Raw genomic sequence first — 22448 nt, forward strand, 5'->3', positions numbered from 1 at the left:
GTCCTTGTCCCCCAAGCCCACAGGATTCCCCATGAAGACTCAAATCCCCAAAGAATACTCTCATCTCAGGGCCAGTGCAGCCTCAGGAGCTCCAGATTGTTTCCTAGTAAGATAGGGCTACAGAAACTCCTGTGCCTCTATGGCAAAGACTGTCCAGCAAAACACTGATTTTTACGTGGTGCAGGAGAGGTAGAAAAGGCCTACACCCTGTGTCTGCAGTCAGCAAGGGCTGACATTTTAGAGCTTTCCTCGTTCCTGGAGTTTGGCATTTTAGGATTGACGGTATTATAAAAATATAACTGTTTTATCACATTTTCCCCCCAAAGATGGAAAGAGCATTCATGACGCTTCTTGAATTTTAAATCAAGAGAGACCCTGGTGCAAATTCCAGACAATGGGAAATTCCAGATAAGTGACTTGCCTAGGGTCACTCAATGAGAGATTAAATGGGATCACACGTAAACTGTCTTGCATCCATCAGTGTAGAAGACTACACAATTAAGTGTGCCGACCAGATGTTCTAGCTTCAGGGTCTTGGAATTACACACTTTCACTACTTCCCCATTATAGGAGTTCTTTTGGACGACTGTCAAATTTAAGGTTTTCGCTGTTGGAATGAACGTCCCTTGACCTTGACTACAGTTTCAATTTACATTCTTGGATTTATTTGGCTACTTGGTGCTCATTTAGATTTAAAAGGGAAGAATCTGGATGCAAATTAAAATTTCAAGCTTGGTAAGTTTTTCTCAACTTTTCTCTGGGTACAACTGTTCCATGTGAATGAACATTTTCCTTTCACATCCATTGAGAAAACTGATAACAGGAATGTACTACCACACACCCCTTCACAAGGTAAAGCGACCCTGAAGGCCACCCACCTGCTTCAGGAGGGACGGTCGTTTTCCCTGACGCCACCGCGCATGCCTGCCCACGAGCCGACGCTGGAAGATGACGTGGCCCGGCGTCGCGGCCTCCCTAGCGCCATGCTGGGCTTTCGGGGAGCAGTGCTTGCACGGGGCCTGCGGGTCGTGGCGTCGGCATGGCTGCGGGACTCGAGTTGCCGTGCGCTGGCAGTGGCGCACACAGCAGGCGCGCCCCGCGCAGGGGACTGGCTGTCCCCAGCCCCACCGCAGCTACACCGGCGCCCGCTCAGCCTTTCGGCCGCTGCGGTCGTGAGCTCGGCGCCCCGCCCTGTGCAGCCCTATCTGCGCCTCATGCGGTTGGACAAGCCCATTGGTGAGTGCTGCCGGGCGCGCGCAAGAGCGGCCCGGGGCTCTGCTGGCCGCGGGTCTCCGAGTGTACCCCTCGGAACTCTCCGCGGTGGCCCGCCCGGGCGTATTGAAAATGAGCACCAGAAAGCCGGCTTGGCGCCTCGGTGTCGTGTGTTCTAGGACGGGTCACCTCGTTATAGGATCGGGACGGTCACCGGAGGGACCAGCCGACTTTCACCCTGAGTCCCAGAGGCAGGCAAGAAGAAAAAAAATCCCACTGGTGTAAATGGTGAATCTACCGAAGCATTGCGTTCTCGTGGCCCCGCATTTGCAACTTTTCAGTGTTGAAGCACTTCTGCAGTTACTAGAGAGATGGATCCTCTCCACAATCCTGTGAGGCAAATACTAAAGACACTGAAGAAACTAAGGGTCCTCATCAGACCCAGACCAGAACCTAGCGGTTCAGTGCTGAACTTACTCCCCCCCCCCCCCCCGCCCAGTCATCCGTAACAAAAGATTTAGTACATTTGAAGGCAGTTGGTACATCCCTTCTGGACCTTATAATCGCCCGCTGAGAGGATTTCCCAGACCTCCTATTCAACACCTACCACCTCACTCTCTACCTCTTTTTTTTTTCCAATAGCATTCACCATTAACTATCTCTATGCACTTATTTTATTGACTCCTCTAATGTAATATAAGCTCCGTATACCTGGGACTTAGCTCTTGTCTACTCTCTAGAACATTTTTGGCAATAGTATTAACTGAATTAATAAGTTCTTATCACATCGCCCTAGCCATAGGGCTAGAAAGAGCTATGGAAACTCCCTGCTTTCGAGGATATCTGGTATGTTTGGAAAAGATACTTGATGAAATGGGAAGTATGGGATCAAATAGGAGTAGTACAGTGCTGCAGAAAAAAATAGAGAAATTACTTTGGGTCTCGAAAAAAAAAAAGAAACTTCAAAAAGTTTTAAGAAGAAATTGTACTCCAAAGAATATTTTGATTTTGCAGAGGAGGAAAGAGGTCTTGGTGGGGGAAATATTTTTGCAAAGATCCAAGGGTGGAGTGTTGGAGCAATAAGAGTATGAGCCTCACCTGCAACTCCCAAGAGGGTATAGAAAATTGCAGGAGACAAGGCTGGACTAAAGAAGATGAATAACAAGGAGAAAGAGGATAAGGCTGTATTCTAGCTAATGTGGATGTTGACATTTGCCATATCAGGGTATGGAAACACATTTGAATGCCTACATGTATTCACTTGGCCTTTGTCCATTCAAGACCCCCAATTAGGGCTTGTTTTGTCTAGATTTGTACTCCTATTTGGAATCAGATAGCTGAATCATAACAGCAATTAAAGTAAAAAATATATTAAATAATAGGTATAGCCCTGTCATTGTTGGAATGACCCCCTTGCATTTGGGGGCCAGATTCAGGTTTATAGGCATAAATTTCTAAGCCCAGTTCTAATCTAAAGCTTCACTGTTAGTTCTGTTCTTGGATTCTGCATCACAGAACTATATGAGAGATTTACAGACATTCTAAAAAGACCAATAGCTGCCATTATTACTATTTCCATAATTAAACCTCTGGCTTCTATCTTACTGACTGAACATTTTGCCATGTAACCGGAGTCTATAAACAATTTATGAGCAAGTTTTGGAGCCAGATCTCTTAGATTTGGATCTCTACATCACACATTTGAGAGACCTTAGTTAAACTACTTTACCTCTTTGGGCTAGATTTCTTAACTATAAAGTGAAGATACTAACAACAATTTCATAAGGTTATCAGGAAGTGCCTGGCATATAACAAGGACTCAAGAAATATAAGCCAGAAGTAATTATTAGAGAAAGTTGTGTTTATGGTCATGTACGTTAAGATACCATCCTTACAATACATCTTTTGAGTCTAAATAAAATGATTACAGAATTTTTCAGGAAACTTAAAAAGAGTTCAGTCAACAAACATTTTTGAGCCCTTACATATGCCAGGGACAATAATTGAAAGAATTCCTGGTTTAATATTTATTTATTTAAGTTATCCTGTAAGGAAATTTTGTATGCATTATTTTACTTTTTAGAGCTACATTTTGATACTTTCATAAAGCAGTAGATTTCATTGTTTTTGAAGATATTATAATAACTTCTTTAAAATGGGTCAATCAACATTTTTCAGTTGGTGGCGCTCTTTCAACAGAAGTTTCAGTAGGTGGCGCTCTTTCCACTAAATTGGCAGTGTAATTTTTTGTTTTACTGCATTTATGGGTGATTATGTTTTCTTAAAGTTAACCCACAAGTAGTGAATGAATATTAGGCTCTCTTTTTACAAGCACTTTGGTCTGCCCATCTCTTCTCAGACCTGATCTCGATTTTTTTTTCTTTTTATTAGAAACTTCAGTTCTACTTGCACCAGTAAATAATAGCTGTGAAGTAATTATTTCTTCTCTAGGCTAGGATGATAGTGTCAGCAATATCTCTATTCCTTGCAAATTCTACTGGCGGCTCCAAGGTAAAGGAAGTAGTCAAACCTATTATCTTTTACTTAACCTCTGTTTTCCTGTTTTTTCATCTGTAAGATAGAGTTACTAATAGAACCTATTTTATGAGGATGTTATTGAGGTTTGGATGAGTTTATGTATAAAAAATATTTGAAACACTGCCTGACATTTTGTGAACATTCAGTAAATGTTAATGTTATTATTTTAGGTGGGATACACTAAATATGAATCTCTCCAGGACAATCTGAATTCAGGTACTGGACTGGGCATGTCGCAAGTTTTAGCTTGAGGCCTCTCCTTGACTTTTCTGCTCTGAGTTTAAGCACCCACTGGAAAAGATTCCCTGATTCTTCTTCACCTCCTCCCCAAATAACTTGGGTAGTTCTATTTTATCCCTTTATAGCACCTTGTTCCTGTATAGTTGTTGGATTAGTCTTTCATCTAATTTCTTACTTTTGATTTATAAGCATTATGAAGGCAGAAAGCAGCTCTTTATTGGTCACCATTGTATTCCTGTTTCCTAGCACAAATGTGTGCTTCATAAATATTTATAAATGAATAAATTTACATTCATAAATGATTATGGGAACATTGGTCATTTGGCCATTTTTTTTTTTTTTTTTTGCAGGATTTTATCTTCATTTATCCCAGAATCCTTTTTCTCTTGTTCCTGAATAAGGGAAGAAAACTCAGAGTTTTATCTAATTGGCACCATATCCAAACATTAGTTGACAGGCTTTCTTTTTAAAGTAGAATATCTATTGAAGTTCATGTGTAAAGTCTTATCTGTATAATCTATTTGCTTAATTTCTTTTTTCATTCTTTTTAAATAAATGACAGTGGAATGCATTACAATTCTTGTTACACATATACAGCACAATTTTTCATATCTCTGGTTGTATATAAAGTATGCTCACACAAATTCGTGTCTTCATACATGTACTTTGGATAATGATGTCCATCACATTCCACCATCCTTGTTAACCCCCTGCCCCTTCCCTTCCCCTCCCATCCCTCTGCCCTATCTAGAGTTCATCTATTTCTCCCATGCTCCCCCTCCCTACTCCACTTTGAGTCAGTCAGCTTATATCGGAGAAAACATTCAACATTTGTTTTTATAGGATTGGCTAACTTCAGTTAGCATTATCTTCACCAATGCGATCCATTTACCTGCAAATGCCATGATTTTATTCTCTTTTATTGCTGAGTAATAACCCATTGTGTATATATGCCACATTTTTTTTTATCCATTCATCAACTGAAGAGTATCTAGGTTGGTTCCGCAGTTTAGCTATTGTGAATTATGCCACTAGAAACATTGATGTTGCTGTGTTCCTGTAATATGCTGTTTTTAAGTCCTTTAGGTATAGACCGAGGAGAGGGATAGTTGGGTCAAATGGTGGTTCCATTCCCGGTTTTCCAAGGAATTTCCATACTGCTTTCCATAATGGCTGCACCAATTTGCAGTCTCACTAGCAATGTGTGAGTGTACCTTTTTCCCCACATCTTCACCAACACTTACTGTTGTTTGTCTTCATAATAGCAGCCATTCTGACTGGAGTGAGATGATATCTTAGAGTAGTTTTGATTTGCATTTCTCTAATTGCTAGAGATGATGAACATTTTTTCATATATTTGTAGATTGACTGGATATCCTCTTGTTCAACAAATAGTGCTGGGGAAACTGGAAATCCATTTGTAACAAAATGAAATTAAACCCCTATCTCTCACCATGCACAAAACTCAACTCAAAGTGGATCAAGGACCTAGGAATTAAACCAGAGACTCTGCATCTAATAGAAGAAAAAGTAGGCCCTAATCTTCATCATGTCAGATTAGGCGCCAACTTCCTTAATAAGACTCCTATAGCATAAGAATTAAAACCAAGAATCAATAAGTGGGATGAATTCAAACTAAAAAGCTTCTTCTCAGCAAAAGAAACAGTGAGGTGAATAGAGAGCCTACATCTCGGAAGCAAATTTTTACCCCTCACACATCAAGTAGAGCACTATCTCTAGGGTATATAAAGAACTCAAAAGCTAAACACCAAAAAACAAATAACCCAATCTATTTGCTTAATTTCATCTAGTTTGTGGGTTAAATACTAAGAATTAACTCTGTTTGTACATGTAGTTGTAACATATGTTACAAATAACAAATAGCTGTATGCGAATAACTCCTCTCCTCCAACTCCATCTCAGTGTATTGTACTAACTGTAAAGGAGGTTTCTGTTAACTTTTTTGAGCAGCTATTATGTGCAAATGATACAGAATTCAGAAGTTGCCAGGCTAGAGTGAAAAATAAGTTTTCCACCCCTCTTATTCATGCAGTTCCCCTTTTCAGAAGCAATTATTATGTTTCTAATGTGCCCCTACTGACATAGTATGTGAACATACTAACACATATATGTATTTGTTTTATACATAGATGTGTTTTATACAAATTCATAGCATAACAGTTTTTAAGTTATCCTCTATAAGGGTAGGACCATTTTATAACCTCATCAGAAATACATGAGTGTCTAACTCCCAGGGTATGTCATCAGACTTTGGGTTTTGCCAGTCTTACAGGTGAAAAATGTTGTCTCAATGTAGTTTTAATGTGTTTCTCAAAGTTGAGTGTCTCTTCTTGTGAATAAGAGCCATTTGTATATCTTTTTGTGCAAACTTTTATTACATCTTTTATTCATTTTTAGTTGGACTACTGATCTCTTTCTTCTTCATTTCTAGGGGCTCTTTACATATTAGGGAGAGCAATCCTTTATAATATTTGTTTTCCCAGTTCTGTCGTGTATTTTTTTACTTTGCTTATAGTGCTCCTTACTTCAGTAGCATGAGCATTTAAACAAATAAAAACAGTTAACTGATGAGTGTTTGTACCTGTTTTGTCTTTATATTTTTTGCTTAGGAACCTGGCTACTGTATTTGCCATGTACCTGGAGCATTGGTTTGGCAGCTGAACCAGGTTGTTTTCCAGATTGGTACATGTTATCCCTCTTTGGCACTGGAGCTATTCTGATGCGTGGAGCAGGCTGTACTATTAATGACATGTGGGACCATGACTACGATAAAAAGGTAGTTTTATCCTGAAAAATAACAGAGTGGCTTCTCTCAATTCTATAGAATAACATGGTGGCATTACTTTTGAATGCCATAAAAAGCAACAGGATCAATTAGTGTCCTCACTAAAAGCCAGCATGAGAAATGTCAGTGTCACTTGAAAAGTTGGTATTGCAAAGTGCAGTTTACTTTCTTCCTCAACACAAGAGTAGCATGGGGCAAACTGTACGTCATTTTACAAAAAAAAAAAAAAAAAAGTTTTTAGTTGTAGATGGGCATAATACCTTTATTTTATTTATTTATTTTGTATATAGTGCTAAGGATTGAACCCAGTGCTTCACACTTGCTAGACAAGCACTTACCACTAAGCCATAACCCCAGCCCATGCACTTCATTTTGGCAAAGCTAATTCACAAGAATTTGGGAGACTGAGGGTAAAGGAGATAAAGTGTAGGAGTAAAAGTGAAAAATCCCTCCTGAACCTTTTAGTGTCCAAAAGATCTGCTGTCCCTTTCATTGAGATGTATGTGGTGCCCTAACTATGCTTATTTATCAAATCTTAATCTAAATTGTCCCGTAAGCATTGGTTATACAGGAGTTCCCTTTATCCTTGGTTTTGCCTTTTGAGGTTTAAATTATCCAACGTCAAGTACAACATTAAATGGAAAATCACAGAAATAAACAATTTGTAAGTTTTATATTGTGTACCATTCTGAGTAAAATGGTGAACTCTCTTTTATTAAGGTATATTGTTATGATTTTATTCATTTTTAATTGTTGTAGTTAATATCCTACTGTATCTAATCTATAAATTAACTACCTACAGTATGTACATAAAGGAATAGTATACTTAGGGTTTGGTATTCTCTGCTGTTTCAGGCATCCAGTGAAGTTCAAAATTCAGAATCTAGGATCTGAGAACCCAGTATTTGAATTCATCACTTACTGGCTGGGTGAATTTTGGCAAATTACTTAAGCTCTTCTAGTTGGTTACTTAAGCTCTTCATGTTCTGGTTTCATAGAATATGTTTTGACCAATGTGTCATATCATCTCTATTCTTGATGGAGTCTTGTTTATTTGAAGCTTTCAAATTTAGTTAGGTAATTCTGTACTACTTTATCTAGTGGTTAGTGATGTGGTTATTAGGATGGACTGACTGCTATCCTTTAGCATCTGTGACCTTGGAAAGTTACAAAGCCTCTTCCTCAGTTTCATTAACATTAGTAGTTTCAAGAACTTGTGAATGACTATGAGGATTGAGTGAAAGGATGCAGATATGGCTCTTGGAATAGTAGCACATTGTGAACACTCATTAACTTGTTAGAATAATGATAATATCTTGAAATAAATACAAAAACAAATACTATTTCCAATTTCAAACTTTAGAACCATATCAGGAATAAAGATCCAAGTCTGGTACTCTAACTAGGATGTATCTTTACAGTTTTGGATGAGTTGCTTTATTGCATAATGAAACATGATATAAATCTAATTGGCAGACTTTTTCTATAAAGAACTAGTTAGTAAATACTTGAGGCTTTGTAGGCCAAGTTGCCTTGGTGCAAACAATCAATCCTTTGTTAGAGTGTGAAAGCATACATATATAATATATAAAAAAGTATGGCTGTGTTTCTCAATAAAACTTTATTTATAGACATTGAGGTTTGAATTTCATGTTATTTTAATGTTTACATTACTTTTTTTAAAAAAAATTATTTCCAGCCATTTAAAAAATGTTAAAAACCATTCTTAGCTCATTGGCTGCACAGAGGTAGGCAGTAGACTGTATTTGCCCTACAAAACATAACCTTTGATATCAGTCATAAAAAAAATATGTTGTTAACAATAGGTAATATTTGTTGCATACTTACATGCCTCAGTGCATTTACTCTATAAGGTGGTGCTATTATTATTTCTTCCTATTTTTCCTTTAATAGATAAGTAACCTAAGGCTAGAAGAGCTTAAGTCATTTGCCAGAATTCACCCAGCTAGTAAGTGATGGATTCAAATGCTGAGTTCTTACATCCCGGATTCTGAATTTTTAACTTCTGGCAATTTTGAAATTTTTGGTTACATTCTTTATTTGTGGTTGAATTTAAGATAATCACATTTCCTGAAGGAAAAGAACAGTTAGTATATATAATTTGTCTATTTAACAGCTCTGTCTATTCACATTCTTCAGAGTGGTTTTGCCCTTAGCATTTGGGTATAGTTGATTGAATGTATAGACACATTCTTAAGTAACCTGGCAAAAGCACCCCCCTTACGAGCCCAGATATGTCTTCTTTCTCATGTCTGAATTCTGAGGGTAATGCTTCCTGTGCTCAAAACATTCATGTGATATTAACCTCTCTAATATCTCTTGCAGTTTCCTCTTTCCTGAGAATTCTCATTAGTATGGTGCATCTTTTTTTTTTAATGGAAATTGAATTTGTGTATTTGTTATGCTGAGTAGCTAAAAAAAACTAGATAAAGAAGTTGCTTTGATTGGTTTGATGAAGATGGAGATGGGAAATAGGGGATGGGAATCTTGAGCTCTTTTCAAAGCTGTTTCAAGTTGCAGTCTAATTCTTGGCAGTACTTCAAATGTTGTTTTCTTTCTATTTATATTTGTACCTTGGTGCCTACCATAGGCCAAACATTTGATTAACTATTTAAATAAATGAGTCATTAAATGAGGCTAACATATCTATTTTTATGTGTTAAGGTTACAAGAACAGCAAATCGTCCGATAGCTGCTGGAGACATTTCAATTTTTCAGTCCTTTGTTTTTCTTGGAGGACAGCTGACCTTGGCACTGGGTATTCTTCTGTGTTTGAATTACTACAGGTATATTAAATGTGTTTTCATAATCATGTATAAAAATCTCTTCTTTGAAATGAAAAAAGTAAGAAAAAAGTAAAATAGAAATAGTTTTATCACAAAGTTGCTTATTGACTACCTGACAAGCATCTGTAAGTTAGCAAGCATAAATACAGTAAACCACCACACATTAAAAAATCTGCTTCAAGGATGCTCTCAGCCAAAGGAGTTAAGAGATCATCATTTAATTTGTTCTGAACCACCTTCATTGTTTGTACAATGTGTTCCCAGAGGAACACAAGGTACTTTGTTGGGTTTTATAAGTGTGTATACACCCACATGTATATGTAGTTTGATTTATGCTGATAATTTTATCTGAAGTACATGGAAGCAGGAGTGATTAGAATCATTTTCAGTAAGAGGAATTGTGTCTTTCCCAGATTCATGTAACTAATGAATGACAGAAGAAGTAAGTGGGAGGACTCCTAGATCTCTTAAACTGAGACACAATGTGTGTATAAGAAGACTGTTACAGAATACCTCAAGGCTGTGTGTGTGTGTGTGTGTGTGTGTGTGTGTTGGAGTTGGAGAGGTTTCAGCATATAAGTATTACTTTATAGAAACTGGACTTAATTACATGTCTTGCCCTGATAGCATAAAAGCACTTTTGGAAGGTTGTTCCTGGAGGGATGGTGTTAGATGAAACTTGGGGTTTTTTTGTTTTGTTCTGTTTTGGGTGTTTTTTGGTACCTGGGATTGAACTCAAGGGCACTCAACCACTGAGCCACATCCCCAGCCCTATTTTGTATTTTCTTTAGAGATAGGGTCTCACTGAATTGCTTAACGCCTCCCTGTTGCTGAGGCTGGCTTTGAACTTGTGGTCCTCCTGCCTCAGCCTCCCGAGCTGCTGGGATTACAGGTGTGTGCCACCATGCCCAGCTGAAATTTGGGTATTTAAGAACATCTTATGGTTCCATAGTTGCTTTCTTTTTCCTGAGAAGTAACAGTTTTCTCATCTGTAAAAAGGAATGAGAATAAAGCCTCCTGCCTCCTGGGGTCATTGTGAAGATTCTCATGAGTTAACAAATGTAAAGTACCTACAATAGTGCCAAGTATAAGAGTACTATGTGTATTAGTTGTTATTTTGTTGGGGTTTTGTAATAACACTTAAAATATTTTTCTAATTAGTCCTTTAATAGAAAAAGTCAAAGTTTAGGAAGAAAATTTTACATAACAGAAAATATTACTTAAGATAAAAATATCTTCCACTTAGTATTACTAATGCGTTAAAATACTTAGTTGTTTCTAATGATTAATCCTGTTTTTCCTGTTTTCAGTATAGCTCTGGGAGCAGCATCCTTACTTCTTGTCATCACCTACCCACTAATGAAGAGAATTACATACTGGCCTCAGTTAGCCTTGGGTGAGCTTGGAATAGCTAAGTATTTCCTTTGATACTCCCAACATATATATATATATATATATATATATATATATATATTTATTTATTTATTTATTTATTTATTTATATATATAGAGAGAGACAGAGATTAAATATCAAGTCAGTTATGAATTTTCCAAACCAAATTAATTTTTATATTATAAAGAGGGCATTTATTCATTCCTATTGACTAAGAAAATCTTGCATATTTATTTAATTATCATCCCCATCCTCATCATCATTATTTTCTGGAATCTTTTTAAAAAGCCTGCCCCTGTTCCAGACCCTGTGACATACACCTGTAATCCCAGCTACACTGGAGGCTGAGGAGGAGGATTGCAAGTTCAAGGTCACTTAGCCAGACCCTATCTCAAAAAGGGCTGAGGATATAGCTTCATAGTAGAGTGCCCCTGGGTACAGTCCTCAGTAACACCCCCCACCCCGCTCCGACAAATCTAGGCATGTTGTAAAAAGATGATTGATATGGGTGCCCTAAAAAATTTGGGGAATGAGATAGGAAGCATTCTAGAAGAACAAGGATTAAAAGTATGTGTGATAGCTTAGATAGTAGCCATTCTGTGAGGCTTTCTTAGACTTCCCAAGAAGGCATTAATCTCTGGACTTCCATAGCCCTCTACTGTGGCATTTACTCATTTTAATATTAATTCAACAAAAATATATTGACAGCCTCCTATGTTTCCCCATTAATAAATTTTAAGAGGGCTGGGGATGTGGCTCAAGCAGTAGCGCGCTTGCCTGGCATGCGTGTGGCCCGGGTTCGATCCTTAGCACCACATACAAACAAAGATGTTGTGACCACCGAAAGCTAAAAAATAAATAAAATATTAAAAAAAAATAAAAAATAAATTGTAAGTAACTAAAAGTTAAGGCATGCTTTACATATGGCAGTATCTAACATATAGTACTTGGCATAGTGCAGGTCTTCAGTAGATTATTTGTTGGTGAAAAGAGAGAAAGATAGGTATGTTAATAAGTAAGTCAAAATCTATTGCAAAAAAATCTACTCCTAGACTTTTCTATTTTTCTAGAATGTTCTAGATTATTCCAAGAGTGATTCTAGGTTTGGGGACCATTCTTCCAACAAATAATAGAGCAAAAGGGCACTCCAGCCAATTGATGAAAGCCTGACTTGTTGTGATAGAATTATTTATCTTCTTCTAAGATTTCTAATTGAATGCTCTCTTTATTTTCATTATTAAAAAAAAAAAAGTAGAAAATTATCTTCTTAACTAACTGGGAGTCTTTTGGTAGAAGGAGCCTAAGCATTTCCTATCCACAAGATAATACTCAAAAGCTGTTGCTTTGCTTCTAACATTTATTAAACACTCCTTTTACCTGTGCCAGGAATTATCCTAGGTACTTGGAAGTCAAAAATGATCAAAACACATTTACCATCTTTAAGGAAGTAGAGAAGAAGACAAAAGATAAGCAGGTCTTTGTAGTACAGTGTAGCATGTGTGAATACTCTAGAACCACAGTTGAGGACATTTTCTGAATAGAAATAGGCAATAAAAGAGGAGAAAAGGGGTTTCTAAGAAAAAATATTGTTGCATTTAAGGTGTCTGAGGGAGTCACAGGCAGAGATGTTAAGTAGAATGTTAGTGTCTAGTCTGAAGCTTAGGGAAGTTATCAGACTTACAAATAGAGATTTAGGAGCTGTTATGTTCACATTCACCGTGGAGGATGGGCTTGTAGAATAGGTGAGTATTCCCATCTCTACTCTTATTTCTATAATTTACGGGAGAAGTTGAGTGGTATTGGAAAGAACTCCGTTTTTCAGGTCTAAGTTCAGACCCCAGTAGTTGCTGCTTACTGACTACACCAGGTGCCTTATTAGGCAGGGTGAATGTTCTCATTAAACCTATTTACCTTATTGGGTGATATTATTCTATTAGCTATGTTATTTTAATTCTTAATTAAATTCTGAGCCTTTTTCCTTTTTGGTAATTTTGAGCTAATAAGTGCCATAGACGGCTGAAAGAATTTAATGAAGGAACACATAGGAGTCTCTTCAGACCCTAAAACAGCAAACACCTAGTATATACAGATGCCCCTCTCCTTCCATGTGGAATTCTGAAGTACATCTTGACTTTTCCCCCTCTCTGTTTTACCAATCATAGGGCTGACTTTTAATTGGGGAGCATTACTTGGATGGTCTGCTATCAAGGGTTCCTGTGATCCATCTGTGTGCCTGCCTCTTTATTTTTCTGGAGTTATGTGGACACTGATATATGATACTATATATGCTCATCAGGTAAAGAAATAATATTTTTTCTTAACTTTGGTTTATATATTGTTTTTAGAGAATCTTAAAATCAGAACCAAATAAAGGAGAAAGTTGTTTTTTCCTAAAAAGAAAGGCACAATTCCATAACTCCAACAAAATACTTGTTTCATATTTATGTATGTTAACCAAAGAGTTTGACTAGTCTGTTTTGTTTACAAGAATTTAAGTAATTTTTACTATATTCAAGAACTATTTTCAACACTTTTCAAATACTAGTTTATTGTTCACAATAGCCTGCAAGGAAGGTAATTTTATTATTGTCATTTTACAGATGTATGAAGTATGTATGAAATAACTTGGCCATGTCACACAGTAGGTGGCAGAGCTGAGATTCAAACTCAGTTTCCAGAATCTGCATTTTTAATGTTATACAATCCTTCCCCTCTATATACCTTTAATCGTTGTATTGGTCATTTTTTTTTTACTTAGTACAGGTAGATAGCATTGTCGCACATTTTTACTGATTCTTTGTCATTGTCACGTTAAGACTACATAATATCCATTAACTTGGTATGCCATAGTTATTTTAAATTTAACAGTATGTCTATTTTGGCCATTTAAGCTGTTTCTGAGTTTTTACAATTTATAAATAGTATTTATAAATACTATTAATATTTATAGTTTCTGAGTTTTTACAATTTATAAATAGTATTTATAAATATTATAAATCATTAATAGTTCATGAACATGAGGTCTTCAGGTAAATTTTTATGAATGGTATTATAGAATTAAAGGTATACACTTTTATAGCTCTTTTTTTAATTTTTAAAAATATTTATTTATTTATGTATCTTTAGTTTTAGGTGGACACATTATTTTGTTATTATGTGGTGCTGAGGATCGAACCCAGTGCTTCATGCATGCCAGGCAAGCGCTCTACCACTGAGCCACAACCCCAGCCCTTTTTTTATAGCTCTTGATAATGCTTTGTCATAATTTTGATTTTAGAAACTTCTTTTTTTAATTTTTTTATTTATGACCTTGTACATTTATGCTTTTTTCTACCTTGAGATGCAGTTGACAAAAAATTATATTTTCAAGATATATAATGTGATAATTTGATATACATATACATTGTGAAATGATTACCATAATCAAATTAATTGACACACTCATCACTACAATTAATTACCGTTTGCGCATGTGGTGAGGGTGTTTATAAACTTTAAAAATTTTTTAACAACATTTTCCTTAGAAATTATGATTATATATTCTCAATTATTTGCTTAAAGAATATGTCATGATTTAATAAAATTGTTTTTGTAGTATTTCAACCTAGATTTCATCCTTTTTACTCTATTACTGCTACATATGGAGAAGCAGATCTGTAATCAGTCTTATTTCTGAAGTAGTATTTGACTCACAGTTTAGGAGAGATACTAAGCTAGTGATTAGAATAACTGTACTCCAATTAAATTGACTTCTTTAGTAAAACACCACATACTCACTGAGACTTATGATTCACATAATTAGGCAGTTTTTACCCTGAATGTGATTACAGTATGAAAGAAAAAGAAATAGGTTAATCCCATACTTAACTGTAGTTTAGATTTGGTCCCTAAAAGATAGCCTGTCGGGTAGCTGACTGTCCGCAGGTGAGTATACAGTTCAGCATGCAGCCACTGATATCATGTGACCCTAATTACAACATACAATTACTGGGGGAGACCACACAGCTAGATGTGCATAAACAGAAAAGACTTGATGGGAAAGCCAAGGAATTGGGCTACAAGTATAGGGGATGGATGTGATTATGTGGTGAGTGAGCATTTTACCTGTATTAAAATACGTAAGAAATTATTGAGATTTGAGAACTTTGAGGTAGAAAGGAGCTATGTGAAGAATTAGAGTTTTAATCATGATATAGTAATGTGATATAATTTAAATCATTTTATGGTTGGTTATAAGAAATAAAATACATGGGAATAGAGCTGGCTGATGATTTTAGTATTGCATGTAAATTTGGTTCAGTCTGCATATTCATTATGATTAGTCTATATTTCTATGTTAGTGTCTTCTCTTACAGGTCGTGATATATCAGCATGCTCTTTAAAAGACTTTTCTTCTATAGCTAAAAGTTAGCGATAATTGAATAACCTTGGGAATATATTTAAAACTGCTAAATTATACATTTTGAAATATGAAATTTGTGTATATAGTTAAATCCCCCCCAAAACAATTTCTTATTATTTTCTGATATTAGGACAAAAGAGACGATGCTCTGATTGGTCTTAAGTCCACAGCACTGCGGTTCCAAGAAAACACCAAGCAGTGGCTAACTGGCTTCAGTGTTGCCATGATGGGGGCGCTGAGCCTAGTGGGAGTAAATAGTGATCAAACTGTACCATACTATGCTGCTCTGGCCACCGTCGGAGCCCATCTAGCTCACCAGGTTTGAACTTTTTCTTTTTTCTCTCATTTTTCCTTGGTATAAATTATAAAAATTATTTAAACAAAGTGCCCTCTATGTTTAGCAAGGAACTTCTTAAACAACCAGTTGATTTGTATTACCTTGAATTGCCCCTTCCCCTGCCCCAAGTTGTCATATTAAATATTTGGCTAAGTTATTTTAGAGAAATATTATAAACCTAAGCTTGGATTTTCCCCTTTGATTTTCCTGGAATTACTTCTGCTGCATCTGGGAAAATTTCAGCAGTGTGTGAAACTTGTGGATTGAGTTGAATTACTCTAAAAGCAAACTGATAAACCAAACTTAAAAAAAAAAAAAAAAAAAAAAAAAATCTTAGTTTCTATTGATGATTAGTAGACTAATCATTCAGAAGTTTTGGTTTCACTGACATTGAGACCAGTGCCAGGTAAGACATGACATGTAAACATGTCTAGGTTCTGCCTAGAAAGAAGGAAATTATAATTTCAAAATATTCACCCAGCACCACATCGCAAGTCCCTACAAGCTTATAGTGAAAGTCTGCATTATTGACTTATAAAATGAATGAACTAAATCTAATTTTAATTTAATAAATTGGCTATTTGTATCAGTGTTCTCTTTTTTTTTTCTTTGAATAGAATTGACAAGATGTTGGTGAACCTTTGCTTAGGTGATCTATTTTAGGCAGATTGTTATGAGTTACTGGTCAGTGTAGGCAAGACTTGTACAACAAGGAATGGTATGAAGGAAACTGAAATCTAATGTACTGATTTTCCGGCATTGTTTTTTCATTGTGAAAGCTAAAAGATGTGAATTGGTAATTCTCTAGAATATCACCATTTTCCTCTTTAGAATTTCTCAGCATCCCCTTCTGGCCATAACTCATTTCTATGAGGGCTGTCATCATCAATTGATTATCTGGTCTGGATAATAGATATACATGAATATTTAAGCACCTGGATATTAGATGGAAGAGGAACACAAAAATTATGAGAACAACCACAAATATAAGGAATCTGTGGAACCCACTTTACATTTGCAGCTGCATATGTCTAGTCCTTAATGCAGTGTTCTAAGATGGATATAATCTTCTAGTATTTGAGTAGAAAGGAAACTCATGATGTTAAATCTGTAGACCATATAATGAGGAAGAACTAGTTCCCTATGCCTAGGGAAGACTAAAACAAGAACATGAGACTTTCATGACATATTTGCAGGGCTACCATGGAGGGGAAAGTATGTTGTGTTCTAGGTTCTCTATATCCCCTTCTCCATGTAGGGATGGGAAGAATGTTTAGAAATGTATAGGGACATCCCTGGTTCTCTCATACATTTAGTCACTGAGAGCCAAGAGTATTAACTGTTTCAGTGCACCAAACAGCCCTGCACAATAGAATTGTCCTGCCCAAATGTGACTTGTCCTTGGTTGAGAGTAAAGTTTGAACCAGAGGATGAGAGTTGCAAGGAAACCAACTTCAGATCACTCTGTGTAAGGAAGAGCTTTCTGAGTATAGGGAACACTTTTGATCTGAAATGCTTGAGACAAGAAATACTTGAGAGTTTTGGAATATTTGCATATCCATATGGGGGATGGGACCCAAATCTAAAAACTAAGTTCATTTTTGTTTCATGTACATCTTATTCACATAACCTGAAGACAATTCTATAAAATGTTTTTAATATGTCTGCATTTTGACTGCAGTTTGTTAAATGACGCCAAGTGTCAAATTTTCCACTTGTGATGTCAAGTCTGCTGTGGTGTCAGTTTTGGAGTTTGGAGCATTTCAGATATTCGGTTTAGGGATGCTCAATCTATAGTCAGAACTAAGAATAGTATGAGTTACCTCTCAAAGCATTCACACACCCCTTACCAGAAGTTTTTAGGACACAGCTTGGATGATTCTCAGTGAAAAATAATGATAGATTTTTCCACATTGGGAAACAATTTGGGATACAGTATTTCCCATTACTTAAAATTCAGTGACTACTATTTCCTCTGTATTGATTTGTTTCTTTGTTATATTACAAAACCCTGACTAGATACCAATGCAGTATTATGTTCTTCTCTTACAGATTTACACCCTAGACATCCACAGACCTGAGGATTGTTGGGATAAATTTACCTCCAACCGAACAATAGGAATAATCATTTTTTTAGGGATTGTCCTTGGGAACTTGTGGAAAGAAAAGAAGATAGATGAAACAAAGGCAAATAAAGATAGTAAAATAGAAAAGTAGCAAATAAAGTTTAGGAATTAGGAAAACAAATTTTGACAAAACACCCTCAGGCCTTGCAAGCACATAATTAGGTAAAATAAGCAATCTGGTGCAATATGTTAAAGAAGTAAGAACCAAAAGATGAAGATTTATATCATATTTACCTGGGTTTTAATTCATCTATTTGCTAGCAGAATTATTCCCCTGTCACAGAAACCAGGGACTCTTTTAAGATTTGAGATGACCTTGATATTTAAGTTGATGCATTCTTCTGCCCATTATAATTCTCATCTGAAGTTATGGAAATCATGAGAGTTTTGGCACTTTAGAAAAACCCTGATGTGTATCTCATCAAAATGAATGTCTCTGTAGGAAAATATAGTTTCTATTTATTTTTTATATTATCTAATTATAATTTATAAACTAGAAACATGTTTGAATGTATCATTCTTCTCCGTACCCCTTCAGAATGTTTCCAACACAGCAACCAGAGTAATTCTCTTAAGTGACCTAAGTAAGGTCATGTCATTCCTCTGCCCAGAACCCTCCAGGATCTCCCCTGGTCGCTCAGTACAAACTCAGAATCCTGTTACCTGCTAGAGTTTCATGATCTGGCTTCATCTCTCATTACTCTTCATACTCAAACCTGCTCCAGCCATGCTGTGTGCCTTACTGTTCTCAGTCAGTGTAGGCAGACTCCTACCCTAGGGCCTTTTCATATACTATTCACTTTGCTTGAGTGAAAACTAGGTCTTACTCCTTTACTGCAGGTCTTTTTCTCTTCCCCGCTTCCCTCCCCCCTACCCATCCTTTCTTCCTTCTTTTCTCTCACTGAATTGTGATCTTCCTGCATCCACCTCCCAAGTCACTGGAATATAAGCACGCACTACTGCACCTGGCTTCCAGTCTTTTCTTGAACCTCACCTTCTCAAAGAGGCTTTTCTTAGTCACTGTTTCTAAAATTTATACAGATATTACCCATACTTCCTGTCTCTAAAAAGCTCTTCGTTGCTTTTTTCTTGCAGCACTTATTGTTAACCTAAAATACCTTTTACTTGATTTAAGTGACTATCATGGACAATGAAATGAAGAGGCAATCACTTGTATATGTGGGTTGTGGGCAGCAACAAATGTTAACTTGTATAATATTGATGACAGTGACAGTAATGCAACTGACTGAGCACTTACATATTCCCATCACTGATCAATAAGCATAGGAAAAATTGTTTAACTTTTTCCAGCAAATAATGAAACATTGAAAGTGTTAAGACTTAGGACAGAAGTAGCAGCTGTAACTTTGCTGTAGTAGCAGTGAATTGAAGGAGGAAGAAGGAGGAACATGGTACCCTACTTTTAATTAAATATGATTGCCTTTAATTTTACCTAATTCTTACACTGATCAAGATAGAATTTAAGGGCTGGGGATGTGGCTTAAGCGGTAGCACACTCGCCTGGCATGCGTACGGCCCGGGTTCGATCCTCAGCACCACATACAAACAAAGATGTTGTGTCTGCCAAAAACTAAAAAAAAAATATTAAAAAAATTCTCTCTCTCTCTATCTTTAAAAAAAAAAAAGATAGAATTTAAATCTATTGATTTGTTTTCTTAATAATATCATGTTATATTTTAAAATGCTTAACCATCTTAACCCGTTATCATTGACTTCAGTTAAAAGGAGGATGAATGGCATTGGTTTCATTTTCCTAAGTTGAAAAAAATTGAAAGAAATTTTGGAATCAATAAAAATCTTGCAGCCATTTGTGAAGAATCGGGGCAGGAGAAGAGAAAGTTAATTCATAGATTCACTTGCTCTCAAAAGCTGCTAAAACTTAACTGGATCATTTTAGTTCTTTCACATTTCTGTTTTTGTCTTCCAGTAGACAAGCAGAAAAAAAAAAACAATATAAATGGGTAAGAGTAAGATAGGAAAAAAAAGATGAAGTAGGATATTAGCCTCTAGAATCAAGGACTCAAAACAATTCAGGCTCAGAAAGAACAATTGTCATCCATCTACAGTGAAGATTGTCTGTACCGTGTATAATTATGAGGGGTATTGCCAGACATAAAATGACAGTGGGAGTCACCAGTCTTGGGAAATCTATTAAATGGATAGAGTCCTTGCTCTAGACATCTACTTTGGATTCTGTGAGTCTGTATAGAGAAATGAGTGAAAGAGTTCTATAAATTGTGGACAATCATCTTGCTTAAATTTATGATATCACATGTGCTGCCTCTCCCTCTTCCTGAATTTCTTTGCTACTTTGCTCAATGCCTAGATTAGAAAGGCCTTCACAATCAGGTCCCACCCTACCATTTCCCAACTCAGCCTCAAACCTCAACCCTCAGGGCCTCTCTTCACTATCTTCAGATCACACTCACGCCCTTCTCTGTCATTACAACTGTTCTGCCAGCAGATAGTATGGTGAGGCCCCTGGAGTAATAGGCCCAGGTGTGAGTACTCTGGCAGTCTTCAGCTAGGACCCCTCTGGCACCATGTCCTCATCTGCCAAACTGAGCTATCATTAACATTTAACTAATTTGGGATATGTTTGAGTTATGGACTGACTTTTATGCCCCAGAAAACTTCATATATTGAAGTTCTAACCCCTTGTATCTCAAAATACCCCTTGTCTGTATTTGCAGATAAGATCTTTAAAGAAGTGATTGAGTTAAAATGAGATCTTTAGGGTGTATACTAATCCAGTGTGATTGATGTCCTTGTAAGAAGGAAATCTAGACTAGACACTAGACAAATGAATGCATAGAGACCATGCACACACACACTGCAAGAAGGTAGCTGGCATCTGCAAGCAAAGGATAGAGGCCTCAGGAAAAAACAAACCTGCTAGCACTTTGATCTCAGCCATTTTATATCCAGAACTGTGAGAAAACAAATTTGCTTTTTAAGTCACCTAATCTGTAGTAGTTTGTAATGGCAGTCCTATAAAACTAACAGGAAGCCCTGAGCCTGGCATAGGAAAGCCATCTACAAAGGGAATTCACAGAAACACTCTCATTTTCCTGCAATTCTTCCTTTTTGTCCCAAAGCACAAATTTTGGCCCTTCCAGTGTCCACAACTATAGTTGGCTAAATAAAACCCTCCCAAAGATGTCCACATTATAATCACCAGAACTGGCAAATATGTTACATGGTAAAAGGCACTTCACAGATGACTGAGTTAAGGCTCTTGAGATACAGAAATTATCAGTTTATGTAGGGGTGCAGCATAATCACCAGTTCTTAAAAAAAGGCAGGAAAGTCAAAGGTAGTGATAAGCCAGGCATGGTCACACACGTTTGCCTATAATCCCAGAAACTTTGGAAACTGAGGCAGGAGGATCACAAGTTCAAAGCCAGCCTTAGTAACTTAACAAGGCCCTAAACAACTTAGCAAGACCCTGTCTCATAAAAGAAAAACAAGGTGTTAGGGATGTGTCTTAATGGTAGAAAGCCATTGGTTAAATCCCTGCTACCTGCCCCCCACACACACACACACACAAAAAGGCTGTGGTATGAGATGTGATAGCAGAAGCAAGAAATTGGAATGATGGGAGAAAGGCATTATGAGCCAAGGAATGAAGGTGGCCTTTGGAAGCTGAAAAAGGAAACCGGCACATCCTTCAGCATACAAGAAGGAGTCAGCCCTGCAGACACCTTGACTTTAACCCAATGGAGCTGATTTTTGGACTTCTGATCTCCAGAACCATAAGATAATAAGTTTGTGTCCTTTTAAGTCACTACATTTATGGTAATTTATTATAGCAGGCGCAAGAAACCAATACAACTATTCCAGCTCTCACTGACCTGTCCTCTGAATTCCCAGAGCACTTAGTACCAGTGGAGCAGTAGCTAAAAATTCAAGTCCTGGCCACAGCTGCTTGGGTTGGAATCATTGCTTTAATACCTACTAGTGGGATGATCTTGAGCAAATTCTCTGATCTCTGAGGTTCAGATGCTCAAATAGGGGTGATAATAAATACCTTTTCACATGAGTTTAAAATTTTTGTCTCCCCCTGTTAGAATAAAAATTTTATGACAACTGGGACTTTGTCTTATTTTCTGAAATGTCCCCAATACACCACACCATAAGCACTCAAATATTTATTGTACATCAAGTGAGCTAACATTTGAGCCACTTGCCAGACCTGTTGTTAGCTGTAACCATTAGACAGATATGTGTTAGTGTTGCTGGGGATTGAACCCAGAGCCTTGCATATGCTAGACAAGCCCTCTGTCACTGAGCTACATCCCCTGCTCAACCATTAGAAATCATTAATGTCATCTAAAGTTTATAACAGAGGCACCATAGTAAAAATAATTTCGTGTATACATGATCAAAACTATGTAAAAGTATAGGTAAAGAAGATGAAAGAAGCAAAAAGTTATATCTTAGGTAACAGATTATTAAAATGTGGTTTTATAATAAAATTGGAAAGGTGTTAGTTCTAAATTTCATGTTTAAGCTAATCCAGTATAATTTGTAGTTTTTAATATTTGCAAGATAACCTATGTGTAG

General features: G+C 36.7%; 1 protein-coding gene across 1 annotated transcript; it reads left to right on the plus strand.

The window, feature by feature from the left end:
• Positions 1-955: 955 nt before the first annotated feature.
• Coq2 (coenzyme Q2, polyprenyltransferase) lies at positions 956-21971 on the plus strand. Its single transcript, XM_046457638.2, has 7 exons — positions 956-1236; positions 6621-6787; positions 9482-9603; positions 10914-10999; positions 13159-13292; positions 15529-15717; positions 17788-21971. Exons 1-7 carry the CDS (start codon positions 984-986, stop codon positions 17950-17952), a joined length of 1116 nt encoding a protein of 371 aa, XP_046313594.1. The 5' UTR covers positions 956-983; the 3' UTR covers positions 17953-21971.
• Positions 21972-22448: the final 477 nt, after the last annotated feature.

The sequence above is a fragment of the Marmota monax genome, unplaced genomic scaffold (assembly GCF_021218885.2).
Source record: "Marmota monax isolate L192 unplaced genomic scaffold, Marmota_monax_Labrador192_F-V1.1 WCK01_AAM20220418_F8-fsc00128, whole genome shotgun sequence".
NCBI classification, from domain to species: Eukaryota; Metazoa; Chordata; class Mammalia; order Rodentia; family Sciuridae; genus Marmota; species Marmota monax.

What these genes read in the sequence shown, in the direction of transcription:
- Coq2 (XM_046457638.2), top strand. Translation starts at nt 984, where the DNA reads ATGCTGGGCTTTCGGGGAGCAGTGCTTGCACGGGGCCTGCGGGTCGTG. An exon ending in GCGGTTGGACAAGCCCATTG is followed by an intron (nt 1,237 to 6,620) that starts GTGAGTGCTGCC and finishes TTTTTTGCTTAG; the next exon opens with GAACCTGGCTACTGTATTTG. An exon ending in CTGGCCTCAGTTAGCCTTGG is followed by an intron (nt 11,000 to 13,158) that starts GTGAGCTTGGAA and finishes TACCAATCATAG; the next exon opens with GGCTGACTTTTAATTGGGGA.